A 21,593-nucleotide genomic window follows, 5' to 3' on the forward strand; every position below is an offset into this window, starting at 1 on the left:
CCTCTTGTCTTGTGCTCATTGCTGCAGAGCTAGACTCATTTATATCAGCCACTGAATTATGTTCAGCACAGCATCTTGGGTTCAAATCCATGACCCAGTCATTGTTTGGGTGGAACATGCATATGAAGAAAAACCCATGTGGTCACAATGAGAATGTTTACATTTCGGAGACATAATGAGCAAGCACAAGATTAAAGCAGGAGAAACAGCCCTAAGCACTACTCCATATTATATTATATTATATTATATTATATTATATTATATTATATTATATTATATTATATTATATTATATTATATTATATTATATTATATTTGACAAGGATGGACAGGATTAGAAATGAGGACATTACAGGGTCAGCTCAGGTTGGACGGTTGGGAGACAAAGAGGCGAGATTGCGTTGGTTTGGACATGTGCAGAGGAGAGATGCTGAGTATATTGGGAGAAGGATGCTAAGGAAAGAACTGCCAGGGAAGGGGAAAAGAAGAAGGCGTAAGAGAAGGTTTATGGATGTGGTGAGAGAGGAGATGCAGGTGATGGGTGTGACAGAGCAAGATGGAGAGGACAGAAAGATATGGAAGAAGATGATCTGCTGTGGCAACCCCTAATGGGAGCAGCCGAAAGAATATTATATTATATTCATCTGATTTATTTTTGAATTACAATATGGCTTGGAGTTTCTGTAGAATCTGCTGAAGAGCCAGAAACAATTGTGGACTAGATTCCTGCCCGACACAAAGTACGTTCACAATTAGTCCACAAAATTTCAGTTGCTGTTTCAATTAAAATGTTGGATCCCTCTTCCAAAACTGTTTGTTTATTTTGAAAAAGTATGACATGGAGGAGTAATTTTAAAAATACAATAGTACGTTTTATTTCAAACAAAGTAACCCTAAATGTCATTGTACTCCAACTACAGTATAAATGTCCCAGACTCCCACCAAATAGAGGTACATATTTAAACAGAGCCACCACTGACCAATCACAGCTCTTCAGTCAGTTCTATGACCAGTAAATGGCACTTTCTTGTTGTGCATATACCATCCACATTTTGGTAATGTTTTTGTGAGTGGATATAACACATACAAATGAAGCTCAATGCCAGCTTCTATGAGGCAGAAGTGCTAAACACTGTCCCAACATTCCACCTGGTCATTCGAATGAATGAAACTACTGCTTGGTTAAGAATTTGTCTATTTGAGCAAAAAAGTTCTGAAAACTGTAAATATCATCACTGTCATTTTCAAACCTGGTTAATCACATTCAGAATTGCAGGGGCCAGAGTCTAAATTGCCCATATTAGAAAAAATGCAGTAAACAGACCTGGACTTGGTGTCAGTCAATTGTTTGGCATAATCACTAAAACATCCACTTTCAGATATTTGCAATTTGCAAATGCAGGCATATTTTTGGGAATGTAGGAGGAAAACCAGAGTACAAAAAGAAAACCCAACATAAGCACAGGTGGAATGTGTAAACTTCACACAGGCAATGAACATCTGAAGAATTCAAAACCACTGTGTTGCTCATGTATCCACAAAGATTAGCACAGCAGATGTAGACTGTTACTTTAAAGTGAGCTCATCAAGAACATGGGAACACAGTTGGAAACTTGTTAAGGGTAAATTTTGCACAAGCATTAGGAAGTGTTTCTTTACACGTAGAACCATAGACTGTTGAAATAAGTGACTAAGTAGTGTGACAGAATGTAGGACTTTAGGAGTCTTCAAAACTAGGCTTGATGATATTTTGAAGGAATAATTTGAATAGAACTGGCGAACTCTGTTGGGCTGACATGTTCTTGTCAAAATGTTTCTAATGTTCAAATATTCTAAAAATTTAAAATTGATACAGATTTCTAACCAGTGCCAATATACTAATGAAGTACATTACATTAAATGACATGGTTTTATATGTTTCTATAATTCAAGTTGGAAATGAACAGATTACTGATGAAGGGTCCTCTGATGATGAAGAAGCTAGGTAAGCTAAGTCAATTGCTTGTAAAGACAATGATGATTTGAATGTGTTCTAGGCAGCTGCATACTATACAGTCATCAATTTGTAGACTGACCAACTTTTTCATTATTTCAACTGCTTGAACATTTATTTTTCAACATGACGCTAGTATGGTTGATCTTTATGATTAGTAGCCTTTTTTATCATTTTTATTGAATTTATTAAAAGCAAGCAACCTTCACTTCTTTGATCGAGGCCTTGCCGTGGTAGAAGGGCTTGCGTGGTCTAGTGATCTTCGGGAGCTGCATGCTCCTGGTAGGGTTTCCCAAGGCAAACAGGTCTGAGGTGAAGATCCAGACTAACTCAACCCTGAGACCCCATATGGAGTTAAATCAAGGATCGGCGTTTCCCTTGCCCGGGAAAGGGTACCCGGGGCCCCACCCTGGAGCCAGGCCTGAGGGAGGGGCTCACTGGTGAGCGCCTGGTGGCTGGATCTTCGACCATGGGGCCCAGCCGGGCTCAGGCCAAAGGAGCAACGTGGTTCCGCTCTCTTGTGGGCCCACCACCTGCAAGAGAGGCCATAGGGGTCGGGTGCAATGTGATATGGGTGGTAGTTGAATGGCGGGAACTCTGGCGTTCCGACCCTCAGTTGCCAAAACTGGCTTTTGGGACATGGAATGTTACCTCTCTGGTGGGGAAGGAGCCTGAACTGGTGCGAGAGGTTGAGAGGTACCGGCTAGATATAGTCGGGCTCACCTCTATGCATGTTCTGGGTTCTGGAACCATTCCTCTTGAGAGTGGCTGGACTTTGTTCCACTCTGGAATTGCTGTGGGTGAGAGGCGTTGGGCAGGGGTGGGCTTGCTTATGGCCCCCCAGCTTGAGGCCTGTATGTTGGGGTTCTCCCCATTGGATGAGAGGGTTGTTTCCCTACGCCTTTGAGTTGGGGGAAGAACTCTGACTGTTGGTTGCGCTTATGCGCCGAACAGCAGTTCAGAGTACCCAGCCTTCTTGGAGTCCCTGGGAGAAGCGCTGCGAGGCGCAGCTCCTGGGGACTCTATCGTCCTGCTGGGAGACTTAAACGCTCACGTCGGCAACGGCAGTAAAATCTGGAGATGTGTGATTGGGAGGAACGGCCTCCCTGATCTAAACTTAAGTGGTGTTCAGTTGTTGGACTTCTGTGCTGACCATGGATTGTCCATAACGAACACCATGTTCGAGCATAAGGGTGTCCATAAGTGCACTTGGCGCCAGGATGCCCAAGGTCGCAGCTCAATGATCGACTTTGTAATCATGTCATCAGATCTGCGACCTTATGTCTTGGACACTCGGGTGAAGAGAGGGGCTGAGCTGTCAACTGATCACCACCTGCTGGTAAGTTGGATCAGATGGCGGGAGAGGCTGCCGGACAGACCAGGCAGACCCAAACGAATAATGAGGGTCTGGCGGAGGAACCGGTCAGAAAGACCTTTAACTGCCACCTCTGGCAGAACTTCAACCTCATTCCGAGGGAGGTGAAGGACATTGAGTCTGAATGGGCCATGTTCTGAGCCTCCATTGTCGAAGCAGCAGAATGGAGCTGTGGCCGCAAGGTTGTCAGTGCCTCTCATGGCATCAATCCACGAACCTGGTGGTGGACACCTAAGGTTCGAGAGGCCGTCAAGCTGAAGAAAGAGTCCTATCGGGTCTGGTTGACCAATGGGACTCCAGAGGCAGCTGAGGGGTACCGGCGTGCCAAGCGTGTGGCGGCATCGGCTGTTGCAGAGGCAAAAACTCGGGCATGGGAGGAGTTTGGGGAAGCCATCGAAAACAACTTTCGGTCAGCACCAAGAAGGTTCTGGCAAACCGTCAGGCGCCTCAGGAGGGGAAAGTGGTGCTCCACCAACACTGTGTACAGTGGAGATGGGGCCCTGCTGACTTCAACTGTAGACGTTATTGACCGGTGGAAGGAATACTTCGAGGATCTCCTCAATCCCACCAGCATGTCTTCCTTAGAGGAAGCAGAGCTGGAGGACTCCAGGGGGGGGCCCATCCATAACAGGGGTTGAGGTCCCTGAGGTAGTTAAAAAGCTCAGAGGTGGCAGGGCCCCTGGGGTGGACGAGGTTCACCCTGGGTTCCTCGAGGCTCTGGATGTTGTGGGGCTGTCCTGGTTGACACGTCTCTGCAACATCGCATGGACATTGGGAGCATGGACATTGGGGGCATCTGGATTGGCAAACCGGGGTGGTGGTTCCCCTTTTTAAGAAGGGTGACCGGAGGATGTGCTCCAACTATAGGGGGATCACACTCCTCAGCCTCCCCGGTAAGGTCTATTCAGGGGTGCTGGAGAAGAGACTTTGGTTGATGGTCGAATCTCGGATTTAAGAGGAACAATGCAGATTCCGTTCCGGCCGTGGAACACTGGACCAGCTCTACACCCTGGCCAGGATCCTGGAGGGGATATGGAAGTTTGCCCAACCAGTCCACATGTGTTTTGTGGATTTGAAGAAGGCATTCAACCGTGTCCCTCAGAGCATCCTGTGGGGTGTGCTCCAAGAGTACGGGGTACAAGGCTCGTTGTTATGAGCCATCCAGTCCCTGTGCAGGAGGAGCAGGAGCTTGGTCCGCATTGCCGGTAATAAGTTGGACTCGTTTCCTGTTGAGGTTGGACTCCGCCAGGGCTGCCCTTTGTCACCGATTCTGTTCATAAGTTATATGGACAGAATTTCTAGGCTCAGCCAAGGAGCGGAGGGGGTCTTGTTCGGTGACCTCAGAATCTCGTCTCTGCTATTTACGGATGACATGGTTCTGTTGGCTTCATCGGACAGTGACCTCCAGCTCTCACTGGAGCGGCTCGCAGCTGAGTGCATAGCAGCGGGGATGAGAGTCAGCACCTCTAAATCTGAGGCCATGGTTCTCAGCCGGAAAAGGGTGGAATGCTCTCTCCGGATTGGGAACATAGTACTGCCTCAAGTGGAGGAGTTCAAGTATCTCAGGGTCTTGTTCAAGAGTGAGGGAAGAATGGAGCGGGAGATTGACAGACGGATCGGTGCAGCATCCGCAGTAATGCAGGCTCTGCAATGGTCTGTTGTGGTGAAGAGAGAGCTGAGCCAAAAGGCGAGGCTGTTGATTTACCAGTCGATCTACGTTCCTACCCTCACCTATTGCCACGAGCTTTGGTAGTGACCGAAAGAGCAAGATCGCGGATACAAGCGGCCGAAATGAGTTTTCTCCGCAGGGTGGCTGGACTTTCCCTTACAGATAGGGTGAGGAGTTCAGTTATCCGGGAGAGACTCGGAGTAGAGTCGCTGCTCCTCCGCATTGAGAGGAGTCAGTTGAGGTGGTTCGGGCATCTGGTTAGGATGCCCCCTGGATGCCTCCCTGGGGGGGGTGTTCCGGGCATGCCCCACTGGGAGAAGGCCACGGGGCATACCCAGGACACGCTGGAGGGATTATATCTCCCGGCTGGCCCTGAAACACCTCGGGGTCCTCCCAGAGGAGCTGGAGGAGGTGGCCGGGGAGAGGGAGGTCTGGGCTTCCCTGCTTAGGCTGCTGCCCCCACGACCCGACCTCGGATAAATGGTGGATAATGGATGGATGGACAAGTAACATTCCATATAAACAAGTCAAACTTAACAAAAATAAGTTCAATTCAACCCCCACCCAATAAGAAAGAGAGAAAGGCCAAAAGCCAGAGTACAACATTAAAAGTAGAAAAGAGGGAAGATAATAATTTTCCCCAATGTATAAGCTTATTCTAAAATGTTATTGATTAGATCCTGACAGGTTTTAAAAAAGTTTTGAACAGATCCTTTAAGTGAGAATTTGATTTTTTCCAAATTCAAATAGTAAATGGCATCAGTTACCCACTGACTTAAAAGAAGTGGGATAGGATTCTTCCATTTGAGGAAGATAAGTATACGTGCTAATAGTGAAGTAAAGGGACTTACAATTTGTTTGTCCTTCTCCACTTTAAGCTCATCTATGAGTACACCAAACACAGATGTTAATGGATTATGAGAGATTGTGACACCAAAGCTCTCTGATAGGCATTTAAGAATTTTGATCCAGAATGATGTTAATTTTGTGCACACCCAGAACTTGTGGCCCAATGAGGCTGGAGTTCGACTGCAACGTTCACAGGTTGGATCTTGCCCTGTAAACATTTTGGACATTTTAAAATGAGACAGATGTGCTCGATTAAACATTTTAAGTTGAATAATTGTATGCTTTGCACATATAGAGCTAAAGTGAATTCCATTGATCCACTCTTTTTTTGAAATGTTGAGTAAGAGATGCTTTTCCCACTGTGCTCTGGGATCTTTGAAAGGAAGGGACTTTAAAATGTTTTTATATATTATAGAAATGTTGTCTGAGTCCTCATGACTGATCCACAATTCTTCTGGAATAGAAATAGGAGGTGAGGAAAACTGAACAGATTTCATTTAGTAAAGTTTCTAATTTGGAAATAGTGTTAAAATTGTGTTGATGGGAAGCTAAATTTGGAGTGTAATTGTTTGTAAGATACAAAAACATTATCTATGTACAAATCTCTAAATTATTTAATCTCATACATTTAAAAACTGTGTAAGTCTGAGAGAGTGGAAAAAAGGTGGTTATTGTGTAGAGGTGCCACAGATAAAAGCTTCTCTATCTTGAAGTGCTTCATCCATTAGTCCCATATTCTGAGTGAATGAAGGACAATTGGGTTGTTAGTATTTTGGTAATAACTTTTACTTACCGAGGTACAAAGCAAGGAATATAAAGAAGTACTGCAGGATTTTATTTCTATTGCTGACCAGACCTGTGTGTGTTCATCTATTTGTGTCCATGTCCAGGTTTTTATAGCTTGTGTATTTGCCACCCAGTAATATAATTGAAAGTTAGGTAGAGCCATGCCACCTTCTGCTTTAGGTCATTGTAGGGATGCCCTTTGGATGTGTAGATGTTTTAAATTGCAAAAAAAAAAGAGGTTATCATTGAATCCAATTTCTTAAAAAATGCTTTGAAATAGAAAAAGAAGCATAGGAAGGATATTCATCTTTACAGTGTTAATTCTTCTTGCAAAAGTGAGATAAAGAGTAGACCATCTATGCACGTCTTTTTTAAGTTTTTCAATGCAGACAGCAACATTTTTTTGAAAAAGAGCTTTATGTTTACTTGTGATGTTTACCCCTAGGTATTTAAACTGATCTGCAAACAACAACAACAACAACAACATTTATTTATATAGCACATTTTCATACAAAAAGTAGCTCAAAGTGCTTTACATAACGAAGAAAAGAAAAATAAAAGACAAAATACAAAATTAAAATAAGACAATATTAGTTAACATAGAATAAGAGTAAGGTCCGATGGCCAGGGTGGACAGAAAAAACAAAAAAAAAACTCCAGAAGGCTGGAGACAAAAATAAAATCTGCAGGGGTTCCAGGCCACGAGACTGCCCAGTCCCCTCTGGGTATTCTACCTAACATAAATGAAATAGTCCTCTTTGTATTTAGGGTTCTCACGGAAGGACTTGATGATGATGGTCATGCAGACTTCTGGCTTTTAGGGATGATAAGAAGGAAGGTGTCCAATCTAATGTTGTGTGCTACAGAGTTCACTGGAAAAAGCACACTTTTATTCAAGTTAATTTTGAGTCTAGATATCTTTTGAAATTCTGCTAATGCTGTTAGGACTGCAGGTACAGTATTTTGTAGATCTGATATATACAGTATCATGTCATCAGCATATAGTGATATTTTCTGTTAAAGTTCTTCTCTGTTAATCCCCTTTACCTTAGATGCATTTCAAAAGTGAACATGCAATGGCTCAATGGCAATAGCAAATAGCAGTGGTGACAGGGGGCATCGTTGTCTAGCATCACATTTTAGTTTGAAGTAATCTAAAATAATGTTGTTAATACAAACTGAGGCTTCTGGACTCGTATAGAGTAGTTTAATCCATGCATATATGTTTGGGCCAAACCCAAATTTGTGCAATGTGGTGAATAGGTAGTCCCATTCAACCATATCACATGTTTTTTTCTGCATCCAAAGATAATAAGTTCTCCTGGGTGTTAGACTGTATGCATGAATATATTACACTAAGCAGGGTTTGAAGATTGGAAGCTAAGTGTCTGCCTTACATAAATCCAGTTTGGTCTTGTGATATTACCGAAGGAAGCACTTTCTCAATCCTTCCGTCTAGAACTTTGGAGAGTATCTTAACATTAGTATTCAGAAATGAGATTGGTCTGTATGAGGTACATTGTAATAAGTCCTTATTTTTCTTAGGAAAGATGGTAATTAATGTTTGGCGAAAGGTTTGAGGTAGAATTTTATTGTCTCTGACTTCTATAAATGTTGCTAATAAAAGGGGAGCTAACTTAGTTGAAATTTTAAAAAAAGATTAAGCAGGGTAGCCATCATGGCCCAGTTTATTGGTTTTTAATTGTTTATATGAAATCCTTAGCAGGAAGGTAATGTACTGGAAGTGAGAAATGCTTTCAGTGACTGAAGTTTCTCTAAAACATGAAACCCATCCATTTGATAACCACACTTCCTGTCTAAGGTGCAGGGACTTGAACCAATCTCAGCAGCATAGGACAATGCAAAAAGTTTACCCTGCATACCATAACTGTCTATCACAGGACACACTTGCACAGACACCCATACTGTCTAAGACCAGGTCAGTCAAAAGTGAGCAATTAGTCTAATATGTATGTTTTTGGAATAACGGAGAAGAATAAGAGTACCTAGAGAAAAAACACTGTACCACTAATAATAATAATAATAATAATACATTTTATTTACTATGCTGAATGTAGTTAAGGGAATAAATACACAAAACTATACATAGAATATGTTACAACTAACATATAGTCATATGAAAAAGTAAGTATACCCCATGAAATATCATTTTCTTTTTTTAACATATGTGGACATATCAAAACTTGATCTTACTTGGAACAATATCTATAACTATAGGTGATATAATGTAACAAATATCAGGCCACATTTACATTTTGTAGTCCATTGTTTAATTTAAACAAACCCAAATGCAAATTTTACATGAGGAAAAAGTAAATCCACCCTTCCATTTATCACTACCTTAGATACCTCAAATTAGAATCAGGTGCACCAGATCAGAATATCATTAGGGAGGATCTTGAAGGAACTTATTTAAACTTCAGACATTTAGACTGGTTTCCTCTTTATTGCTGAAGTGTGTCTTGTCACCATACCGATATGGGAAGAGCTCTCTGAGGACTTCATACAAAAAGGTTTATAGATGCCTGTGAGTCTGAGAAGAGATTTACAAAGATCTCTAGAAGATCTTCTAGAAGTGGAGAAGATTAAAAAGAACTCCCAACTTATCCAGGAAAGGCAGCCCCACTGACACCATTGGCCAGAATACAAAGTGGATCTTGCAGCATTACAATAACCCTAAATATAGCAGTAGATCAATCACAACTGGATGGACAAAAGAAATCAATTGTTCTGGAATGGCCAAGTCAAAGACAATAACAGTTTAAATATAGATCAAATCTTGATATGTTCACATGTGCCATAAAATAATGAAACATTTCATGGAGTGCTCTTACTTTTTCCCCATAACTACAAATTGATGCAAGGAATAACTTTCATTATTATTCCATTGATTTTAAATATATATGGTTAAATGTGTTTTCATGCTACACTTTCCAAGGGTATGCTAGGGTGGTACACCAATTATTTAAATAATTTGCTTGATTTAAGGACATTTGCTGGAAAAATGATAACATGTTTATGACTGTGAACAAATGATTATTAACTATTAACACAGTCAGAACATGTTAGCACACAAGGGTTCATTATCCAAAAGTCTAAAAACCAAGTGCAGTTTAAGATAAAATTTGTTATTAAATCACACAATTAAAAGTTATTGTAATTAGTACAGTATGTTAATAGTGACTAACTGTACTTATGTCCACAAGATTGGCCCAGCAGATATCATTGAGGGCTAGAGTTGCCTCAACCAGCACCTTCACTGATTACTTCTAAGTTTTGCTTCTTTATCTTGATTTTAGTTCTCTCTCCTGTCAACTTCACTTGTCCATAATAACAGCCTATATGTTGTAACACCATCTTGTCAAACATGGCAGAGGCACTGCACATTGGACGTGTTACAGATCTGTATCAAATGTGCATGCATTACCAACAACCATGTAAATAGTTTAGAAATTGTAAAGGCATAAACATGACATACAATGAGATTATATAGAAAGACTTGTTTCAGTAATTTTATTGGATTTCATCACAGTAGATAAAATGCAATATCATCAACTATATTGTGTGTGGTGTTTAGCTTTTAACAAGAATATATTAGTCACACTTTCATCAAATACATTTGATTTATCAATATTTCTATGCACATGTATTCTAGACCTGTTTTTCAAATATAAATTAAATTAGACTTTGTTTGGGCACAATTTATTTTTCAAAAGCATGTTCTGCCATCACATCCCCTAATAGCAGTTCATAAAGTAACTTAAATTAAAAACTCATTTTGACTAACTATGTATTGATTTCATTTTAATTAACAATGCATTAATTTCCTTAACTCAGTGCACTCCGCTGCAAAAATGCCAGCTGTCAACCACTTCTTCAACACCAGGCAGTTTTTAGTTTTTTTATACTGTATATACCATGTAGCATATGTCAGTGCACCTGGGCATCACATCGTTCGACAACAGCACAACAGAGCTGAAATGTCCGACAAGGAAATGCACCAAGACATACAAAGAAAGAAGAATATAAGGCATATCTGGTAAACAGAGATTCATTAGTTCATGATATGATTAAAACAGACTGACTTACCATTGTACCATTAAGCCCGTTTTAATAAATGGGTGTTTCATTATGCTAGTCCCAAAATAAATGTTTATTATGTGTGATTTAGGGCTATCTCATCTATACATAAAAATTCAGTTCTTAAAGCACAAATAATTTTTTAGAGTGAATATCTCTAAGCAGCATCAAATATCAAATTAAGATGCAAACCAAACCAAACACTGAAACCTTAAAAATTCCTAGATTAAAATCATATATGAACTTGTCTTTTTTTCAGTCAATTTTACAAAGATTGGTCTTCCTCTGTACACACAGATGGGCTCTTGGTACTTCTGTGCAAATACAAAACGGTCTTAGTGATGTCACATGTAGACAAATATGAAAAATGCATAAAAACAGCATACATAGAAGGTTATTATTACTTTTCAATGTCACTTTTGACATGTGGCACCAAAAATTTGAAATATAAGCCAATCAAAAAAACAACTAAAAAATAGCTAGATGCATGATAGAATCTAATTTTTTGTGATCCTCAGTATTAATTAACATATTTTTCACAAATACTTTCCACTTTTCTTCTTTTTGGTCTGGTTCCAAAAGTTCACGTATGCTTGAGAAATAAACATTTCCCTAGTTCTCCCTAGTTACTACATAATCCAGGTTTAGTCTGTAAATATCCTCTCATATGCTGACTAATTATTTTAGATTGAACATGACTGTCATTTCTTGTCTCACTAACAAGGTTACGTGAGCAACTGAAAGAGAGCATTAAGCACTTCATAAAGCTCTACGACAACCATTTTGGAGGCCTTCAAAAGAACATTGATGAGCTTCGTGATATTGCAAAAGAGGTGGACTATTTTCACAAGAATGTCACTATTGCCAAAATTACTGGAGGAGCTGCCAGTGCTGCAGGGGGGATTGCAACTATTGCTGGATTGGTGCTGGCTCCCTTCACCATGGGGACATCCGTTGTGATCTCGGGTGTAGCAATGACTCTGAAAATGGCAGGGGAAATAACCAGTGCTGCAGCTACTTTTTCAGATAACGTAAACAGTACAGAAAAACAAAAAAGAGTAGAACAGATTATAGAGAGTTATGAGAAGAACTTTCAGCTTATTGCAGAATGTGTGCAAAATATCTACACCTGCATAAATTTGATTTATTCCAAGTTCATGAAAAAGAAAGCTTTTAAGAAAAAAGATGAAGGAAATTGTTCTGGATTATACAAATTATTAGAGTCGAGAAAATTGAAAGAGTTTCTCCCCAGTGCTGTGCGGGTGACCAGACTGGCAAAAGGGCTACTGTCCATCTTCTCCCTAGGGCTGGATGTTTATGATATTACAACAAATACCATTGAGCTTCAAAATGGAGCAAAAACTGAACTTGGAGCTGAAACTCGTAAAGTGGCAGATGAATGGCAATGTGAATTGCAAGAACTAAAAAATATTAAAGAAGAATGTCTAAAAATTATCTCCAGTAACCCTGATTCATAAATGATTTTCCATGTATATATGTCTAAAAACACAGCTGGTCTCAAAGAATGAATTTATATCTGTAATGCTTACCTTAATTGTAAAATTCATATAAATTATTTTTCTCCAAGTGTTTACTGAATCTCAATAAAAATTGTTTGATTTTTTTGCCAATGTTATTAACATATAATTAATCTATTATGTTTTCTTTTCAATAATGCATTTTATATACTTTATTACCATACTGAACATGAATCCTCAAATGAACTTGTCAGGCTATAACATAAATAACCCCTGCTCTAGTCTTTTGACTTGTTCCTACCCTTCCCAATACAATTACAGGTTAGAGCCCAAAGAGACACTAAGACCCAAAACACTTAATTCTGGAGCATGGTAGAGATCAGTTGACACATGACTATAATTTGTCTTAGAGCGGGGGTGGGCAATGTCGGTCCTGGAGAGCCGCAGTATGTGCAGGTTTTTGTTCCAACCCAGTTCCTTAACGAGAACTCAATTATTGCTGATGAAGCACATATTGCTTCAGTGACATTTTAATGCTTCATTTCAGTGGTCTCACTTGTTAAGGTTCTCCAACCTTAATTGCTTATTTCAATCTTAAACTGCTGCATTCAGTGTTTTAATTGCTCCTTATTAGCAATAAGATTTAAAAGACAAAGCAGCCAGCAGTTCTCCAGCTAGCTTTTTTCCAATTACATCTGTGTGTGTTCATCATGCACTGTCTGATTTAATAAAACACTTAATAGAAAAATGTGACAGACTGAAAATGATCTGTTTTAGGCTTCAAATCATTTGGATGATATCCTTGGAAAGGAAAAAAATACGATATAAGAGCCTTACATTGCACAGACTAACAAGCCATAAAATTAAATAAGGTCTGAGATTGGCAATGATTGGTTTCTAATTAAGCAATTGTGTTGGAATGAAAACCTGTAGCCACTGCGGCTCACCAGGACCGACATTGCCTACCCCTGGGCTATAACATCGGGGGTGGAGGGTCCTCATGAAAAAACAAACCAACTGAGTTTCAGAAGTTGCATTATAATAAGAATGTCAGGCCCCCTTCTCTAGTTGTTTTTAGGTTTTGGTCTATACTTGTTGGTTGAATTAGGATTAATGATGAGTGAAGTTTGCTGAATTTGATTTGCCTCAAATTCAGCAAAATTGTGGGCAGTTCAAGGCATTGAAGTCAAGGACGATGGAGAAAATGAACTAGTCTTGAGTGCATTATATTGGTGCAATGGTCTTTAAAGTGCTCTTGAGGGCTGTTGAAGCATCTGACAGCTATGTTGGACTGATTATTGTGGCCACAAATGTGACTTTAGCTGTAAGGCAGCTGTGCTAACCAGTGAGCCACTATGCCTCAAATAACAAAAGATGCTGATGGAACAAAAACCACAAACATAATATAACACACTAGTAATAAGAAAGAAATGGCAGTAAAGGAAAGTCAATTAAGTGTTACCTAAAGGATAAACTTTGGTTTTATAAAACAAATAAAGAGAAAATGTTGGCAAAATGTAAAGCATTTCCTTTGCAACAGATAAGCAAATGCAAACAAATTCAGCAGAAGCTAAAAATGACTAAGAACAAAGCAAAAAGATTGTTTAACAATGGAAGAATTTCTGACAGTCCTGCTTTGGACTGTCTGTTTTAACAGGAAAGAATAAGAATCAGCAGAAAACAGAGTTAAATACAATAGATTACTACAGGTGGCGCAGTGGTAGTGCTGCTGCTTTGCAGTAAGGAGACTGTGGAAGATTGTGGGTTCGGTTCCTCACTGTGTGAATAGCGCTTTGAGTACTGAGAAAAGCACTATATAAATGTAATGAATTATTATTATTATATTTGTTAAAGAGCTGAATACATTTTACTACCACTTTGATTAGACAAATGCAAAAATTAATTATGACTTAATTAAAAAATTTTAATTACAACTCCCAGTTCATTTCACTGAAGGGGAGGTGAGAGAAGTTCTGAAGAAAGTGAAGCTTTACAAACCTTGAGGTAGTGATCTACTTAAGGGAAGAGTCCTTAGAGAATGCTGTGGGGAGCCCTCATGAATTTTTTGTCAGCTTTTCAATCATTCCCTTAAAGAGCACAGAGTGCCAAAGAGCTAGAAGAGCTCTGAAATCCTATAAATTCCAAAAAATAGCTGTCTAATTGAACTAAATGATTATCGTCCAGTGACCCTTACATCATCCTTAGCAAAATGTCTGGAGTGGCCGATTCTTGTCCACCTTACTTTACAGATCGGCTTCTCTTTGGATCCATTACAGTTTGCATACAGAGTGAAGGATACAGTCATGACTATTCTGCATGCCAGCAACACAAGTTTGGAGAAACCACATTCCTTTGTGAGAATTTTGCTTATTGATTTACTTTAGCCTTTAAATGAAAGAAGTCTAATATCCTCTGCAGTAAATTTTAGGAGTTACAGGTGGACCCTTATCTCACCCAGCAGATTATGGACTTTCTCCTTAACAGGGAGCAGTTTGTTCATGTTGATAATTATATTTCTGCAGTTTATCATATATCAATAAGAGCTCCTCAAGACACAGTGATTACCCCTATACTCTTCTCCATCTATACTAATAGCTTGAGAGGGTCTATTGTTTAGCTGTCAAGTTTGCAGATGATACTGATTTAATTGACACCTCTAACAATGTGGCACATTTGAAGAAGATGCCAAGAGGACACAGAGGTGGTACTAGGAGCAGAACCTCCAACTAAATGTGAGAAAGACAAAAGAGCCTGCCCATTAAGTTTAGAAACAATACTGAACCAGTACAACCACTGGTCCTCAACTGAGAAGAGTTGAGAGAGTTTGTAGCTTTAAGTACCTTGGAACCATATTGGATAACAGCTTCAACTTTAATGAAAATGCACAATACATCTACAAAATATGTCAACAGCACAGCTATTTATTAAGAAGGCTGACAAAACATTTCAACTACCATTCTACAGAACTATTATACATGTCATACTGAGAACACCGACTTTTTCATTCTTGTTCTGGTGTGGGGATCTGTCTGTGACAAAAAAAGAAACTATCCAAAAAATAGAAAATAATCCAACTGGGGTATAACCTCTGTCGACAGCCACAGCTTGGTCTTCAAGAACTGTATAAAACAAGAGCAAAAAGAATTGGACAAGATACAGTGCTAAATATTTGTTTCTAAATTTTCCCTTATTGGAGGCAATACTTGTTGCCAAACTGTAATAGAACAAACAAACAAACAAACAAATAGAAGTAGAAATAGTTACATACTAACATTAATAATACTTTTAATGGGCCAAATCCAATTTTGCTGAAATAATTAATTATTGCAGAATTTTGTTTTTATGTTTGTAAATAACTAAGCAAAAAAAAAAGACATCCTGGATGAAAACCTGCTCCAGAGCGCTCTTGACCTCAGACTGGGGCGACGGTTCATCTTTCAGCAGCACAACGACCCTAAGCACACAGCCAAGATATCAAAGGAGTGGCTTCAGGACAACTCTGTGAATGTCCTTGAGTGGCCCAGCCAGAGCCCAGACTTGAATCCGATTGAACATCTCTGGAGAGATCTTAAAATGGCTGTGCACCGACGCTTCCCATCCAACCTGATGGAGCTTGAGAGGTGCTGCAAAGAGGGATGGGCGAAACTGGCCAAGGATAGGTGTGCCAAGCTTGTGGCATCATATTCAAAAAGACTTGAGTCTGTAATTGCTGCCAAAGGTGCATCGACAAAGTATTGAGCAAAAGCTGTGAATACTTATGTACATGGAATTTCTCAGTTTTTTTATTTTTAATAAATTTGCAAAAATCTCAAGTAAACTTTTTTCACATTGACATTATGGGGTGTTGTGTGCAGAATTCTGAGGAAAAAAATGAATTTAATCCATTTTGGAATAAGGCTGTAACATAACAAAAGGTGGAAAAAGTGATGCGCTGTGAATACTTTCTGGATGCAATGTACGTACTAAAATAGAACAGAAAAAAGAAAATAGGGCCGAGACTGAGGCTGAGACCATTAAGCGAACAGAAAAAATAGTATGTTATGATGACTGTGGAATACCTGTGGAATCAGGATAGAGTTACAATGCCCTCCATAATATTTATAACAAAAGACATATTAGGCACATTTTCCTTGGTTTAGTCCTCTGCTCCACAGTTTTAAATTATAAAATCAAGCAATTCAGATGTGATTAAAGTTAATATTGTTGCCTGTCATTTGAGGGGATCTGCACACATTTCAGTCCCACCATGTAGAAACTCCACCCCCCCACTTTCAGAGCACCATAATATTTGAGACAATTGACGTCACAGGTGTTTGAGATTCCTCAGGTGTGTTTCACTGCTTCATCAATGCAGGCATAAGATACCTAGGCTTGTTTCCACCTACAAATAACCTTTGCATTCTGTAGATGCCATTTGTAAAAGATAGCCCAGCCACAGACAGACAAGACACCACAATGTCCATAACATACACGTTTATTTCTCCATTATTTACAATATTTACACGATTGTACAGTCCTTGGACCTTTGGCCGCCTCCACTCCTCTCTCACAAGCTCCGTCCTCTTCCATGCGACTCTGGCTCCTCGAATGGAGTGAGGCAGCCACTTTTATAATGCCCCGGATGTGCTCCAGGTGCCTGATGATGAACTTCCAGCAGCAGTCCCCAGTGTGGCGGAAGTGCTGCCATTGCACCCGGAAGCACTCCAGGTGTACACCACCCCTGGTCCAGCAGTGCTTCATGGTGTGGTGGAAGTGTTGTCCTCCAGGGCTCTAGGACTGTCCAGGCACCCAGGGAGAAGTAGGGCTGTTCCTCCTTCCTCCAGGCACCCCAGCGGGTCAGGATGCCTGGTCATCTGCCACACATTGTTCAACATGAGGACAAGAAAGTCAAAGAAGCCATTATGAGTCTGAAAAGCAAGGATAAAACTAATAGAGACATTGGTAAAACAGTAAGATTACCAAAACTGTCAGGAATATCAATAAGATGTAAGAAGGCACTAGTGAGCTCAGTAATCACAAAGGGACTAGTAGACCAAGGAAGACCTCCACTGCTGATGACAGAATAATCCTCACTAATGGTAAATAAAAAGTCTCAAATGCCTGTTCAACAGATTAGAAGCAGTCTTCAGGATGCAACTGTGGACGTGTCTGAGACGACTCTGAAGCAGACCTCATAAACAGGAATACAGAGACCACACTGCAAGATGCAAGCCACTAGTTAGCCACAAAAACAGGATTGCCAGATTACAGTTTGTGAAAAAGTCCTTAAAGAGCCTGCAGAGTTCTGGAAAAAAGTCTTGTGGAGAGAAGAAACAAAGATGAACCTGCATCAGAGTGATAGCAAGAGCAAAGTGTGGAGACAAAAAAGAACTGCCCAAGATCCAAAGCATACCAACTCATCTCTAATGCATTGTGGTGGTGGTGTTATGCCTTGGGCATGTATGGCTGCCACAGGTAATGGTACACTTATCTTCATTGATAATGGAACTGCTGATGGCAGTGGCACAATGAATTGTCAGGTGTATAGAAACATCAGATCTGCTGAAGTTTCAGTAAATGCCTCAAAACTCAGTGGACAGAGCTTCATCCTACAAGAATATAATCATCCAAACATACTGCTAAGGTAACACAGGAGCTCTTCAAAGCTGAAAATTCTTGAATGGTCAAGGCTATCACCCGATTTCAATCCAACTGAGCATGCCTTCCATATGCTGAAGAGAAAACTAAAGGGGAAAAGTCCCCAAAACAAGCAGGAGCAGAAGATGGGAGCATTAGAGGCATGGCAGAGTTTGCCAGAGAAAATCCTCAACATTTCTATGAATTGCAGATTTCAAGCAGTCATTGCATGCTAGGGGTATGCAACAAAGTGCTAAATATGACTGCCATTGCTATGTGCCAAACATTATGGTCCTCCTGAAATGGGGGGACCATGTAGAAAAACTTGTCATTTATATATGGTGTGAGTGAAATGTGTGTAAATACCCTTAAATGAAAACCTGCAATGTGCACTTTAATCACAACTGAGTAAATCAAGGAAAAATGTGTCTTTGTGCAAAACATTATGGAGGACACTGTACTTATAGTTACTGTGTGAGCAAAGCCTTAAAGGACTTGTACTTCTTTAGACAAGAAGCTTTTTCATGTCAACAGCAACATCCAAAAAACGTTAAATGTTTGAAAAGTCTAATTATGGGACTAACATTAATTAGGGTTCTGTTGTAAATACTTTTTGCAGGGATGAGTCCCCTTCTCTGTTATTATGGGGGAGACACAAATTCTGCACTGTGCCACTGGGTGTTGCTATCAAACTTTCCAAAATTAATTTTACACCCACAGCAGCAAGTGTACACATGGCAACAGCAATAACAACAGACATGGTGCAGAGAAAATGCTTTGGTTGGATGGAGAGCATGAAAACCTGGTTAAACAAACTCTGGCAGCAAAAGTCATGCATATGGTGGTCGTATTCTATATATTAGGCACTGCCATTGTCTTGCTAATTTTCACTTTTTTGATAGCAACGCACATTTAACTAAATGGCAAATAACAATCGTATTTTAGGGAGCGTTTATTAAAAGACACTGAAATAAATACACACAACTGTAACTGCATAGATTGCATGTTTCCAAATCTTTCTGTAAAATAGACAGACCGTATACCTGTAATGTGGTCTTCACTGGCTGTTCATATTGTTGTTTATACAGCTTTCATTTAATTCAAAATGTTTCTGTCAAAATTATTACAAGAACTAGAAAATAAGAACACATAACTACAGTTCTCAATTCCTTACACTAGCTTCCAGTTAAGTTTAGGGCTGATTTCAAAATCCTCCTTTTAATATATAAAGCCTGTTACTAATCTGAACTAATCATTACTTAAAACTCACATTAAGATCTAAAGATGCCGGTCTGCTTATGACTCCAAGGATTAACAAAATAACAGTGGGAGGTTGAGCTTTTAGTTACAGGGCTCCAAAGCTGTGGAGTGGCCTGCTTGCTATTATAAGAGGTGCCTTCCCAACCATCTGCATGTCTACTTACAACTTTTTCTTTTCTTTGTAGTTTCGGTGAACAATAAAGGAAGAGTAACCAATGTAACTCTTTTTTCTTGACATATTGAGAAGCCTGTTTATTTATTTATTTTGAATGGGTAAAGCTTTGTTGCAAAATGTCACTGGGTAAAACTGCCTGTCAGGAGCCTTGTACATGTATAGTCTCAGCACCCATATCATGGCATGTCAATTAGGCCAAACAAACGTGCTTAAACAAGAGACTACTACAGGTGACTCTAACATGCAGTGTGAGAAGTCACTTGATCAGAAATTCTAAATATCACACTGTGTATGTCTAGACTTAAAGAAGTAACAGCAACTGTAGAAGAGCTTTTAGGTGCTAGTCTTCCTAGAAGAAAAGCTAGGCTCTCTGGCCATGCCACAAAATGTTTTCCTGTGAAGTGGAATATACAGTACAGTATATCAGAGTGAGCCAAAACCAATATAGGTATGATGAAGTGTGAAATGAATTATTGCTTTTTAGATTTTAATACAACTTTGCAATTTGAAAGCAATAGTTAAAAAGAGGTCAGACGAAAGGTAAATAACCACAGGCAAACAGCTAGAAAAAATGAGAAGAGACAAACAAAGGTTAAAGAAAATCCTCGATAACCTCAGAAGATAGAACTTTATTCTAGCTCACACTTTTATTACCAGTACCTCCTACCACCATGTGACTACAGCTTGATTAATGTTGTAAAGTAACAGGGAAGGGAAAGGGCAGCATCTCTGGCTGTGTGTTCCTTTAGAACTGCAGTCATGTTAGAACTGCTTATCCCTCTCCTGCAACCATGGTGGAGATATTAAGACAAGGAAATATGGTACAAAATAAAGGATATGTTTAACTTGTTTTTAAATTCAGCAATTACTCCTCCCTCCACTCAATGTACACATTATTAGTAGAAAGAAGCCAGTAAAAGTGTCTTACATTTCTATTTAATCTGACACTTTTTTAAATTATCTTGTTTAGACTGTTGGGTCCAGCTCACAGAATAAAGTCCAAATCCTCCTGCAACTTTCTGCACATTTCTCTAGACAATTCAAACCTATGATAGCTTCAAACTCACTTTTTTATTGTCATATTTATTGTCTGTCGTAAAGCCAAAATTTTTTCAATGGCCATTGTTATTTTGCGTTCCTATAAGCTTGGGATACTTCCTGGAAGTTGCATTGCATGACATTATCACAACATTATTTAAGCTGGCATCGAGAGTAACACCTTGTGCAATTTTGTAGAAAAAAACACTACTAAAAAGTACTTTACTTAATATTGTTCTGGTTCCTGACTTTTATAGATAAAAGACTGTAAAAACTTTTAAAAAATCTAAGAGTTTTGTTCACATTTTAGGTTTAGAGACCTAATGATTTGCTTTTGCTGTTTAGAAACCAGTTCTGATTTGACCCTTCCTTCATCTTCTTATTTATTGTTCCCTTGCCCCTTTGGCCTGCCAGTTCTTCATCTCTCGCAGTACGGATTGCTTTCTCATGGTACAAGATGGTGCCAAAGAAAGGAGACACAGCAACACACCACACACTTTTTACACATATACACATTTTATCTTATATGGCTAGTCTGTTTTTAACTTGTAATTTTTTTTTTAAATTATTTTTAGCTTTATTGGATCTAGGCTGAGTGACTTGTTTTTCTCGTCATACACATTTCATTGTAATGTTGACCCTGTGTTAACCTATATATGACAAATAAACCTAAACCTAACTTAACAAAAAAATAAAAATAAAAGATGGTTATTCTTACAAGGCACTTTTTACAATCCTCTCTCTAAATATCAACCACAATTACAAAATAAATACACAATTCTTCCTATTTACTACCTCCACTGAGTGTTGCCCACTACCTCCCCACTCTGACTCACCAATGTGAAGCAGTGGGCTCCTGTTCATGCTGGAAATGCTTCTGGTGCCATTGTATGTCTTCAGGGAAGCACTTCCAGGGCATAGAAAAAGTAGGGTGGTCCTCCCTCGACAGCTCCCACCATCAGTACATAAGTACCCCGACAGGGCTGCATTACCGGACTGGGTTCCCATACGAGGACCACTGTCACCTGCTATATGGGAAATGGAATGCTCCCGATTTTTGGCTTCTTATTAGTCTGTCTGTTAAAAGATACTGGCTGGGCACAAAGTTATTTCTCATTACCGCCAGCCATTTCGTTTGTCGTTCTACTCTGGCCTCCTGTCCGGGTAATGAATATAGTTGATATAGTTCATTGTTTAACTTATCCCTGTGGCAATTTATTGAAAATAAAATATTCAATGCTGATTGGCATTTAA

At 39.5% G+C, this 21,593-nt stretch overlaps 2 protein-coding genes across 4 annotated transcripts in view; both read left to right on the top strand.

Moving 5' to 3' along the window:
* Positions 1–21,593, top strand: part of si:dkey-30c15.13 (uncharacterized protein LOC558731 homolog) — a 191,242-nt gene that overhangs the window by 59,389 nt on the left and 110,260 nt on the right. The window lies entirely within an intron of this gene.
* LOC114642961 (apolipoprotein L6-like) lies at positions 1,904–12,250 on the top strand. The gene is made up of 2 exons (XM_028791696.1): positions 1,904–1,983; positions 11,497–12,250. The coding sequence occupies exons 1-2, from the start codon at positions 1,904–1,906 to the stop codon at positions 12,248–12,250; spliced, it is 834 nt and encodes a 277-aa protein (XP_028647529.1).

Source organism: Erpetoichthys calabaricus, chromosome 2 (genome assembly GCF_900747795.2).
Source record: "Erpetoichthys calabaricus chromosome 2, fErpCal1.3, whole genome shotgun sequence".
NCBI classification, from domain to species: Eukaryota; Metazoa; Chordata; class Cladistia; order Polypteriformes; family Polypteridae; genus Erpetoichthys; species Erpetoichthys calabaricus.

Bases quoted from the DNA above. Each gene is read 5' to 3' on its own strand.
- LOC114642961 (XM_028791696.1), top strand. From the start codon at position 1,904: ATGGTTTTATATGTTTCTATAATTCAAGTTGGAAATGAACAGATTACT. The intron at 1,984-11,496 runs GTAAGCTAAGTC...CTCACTAACAAG, and splicing joins TCTGATGATGAAGAAGCTAG to GTTACGTGAGCAACTGAAAG.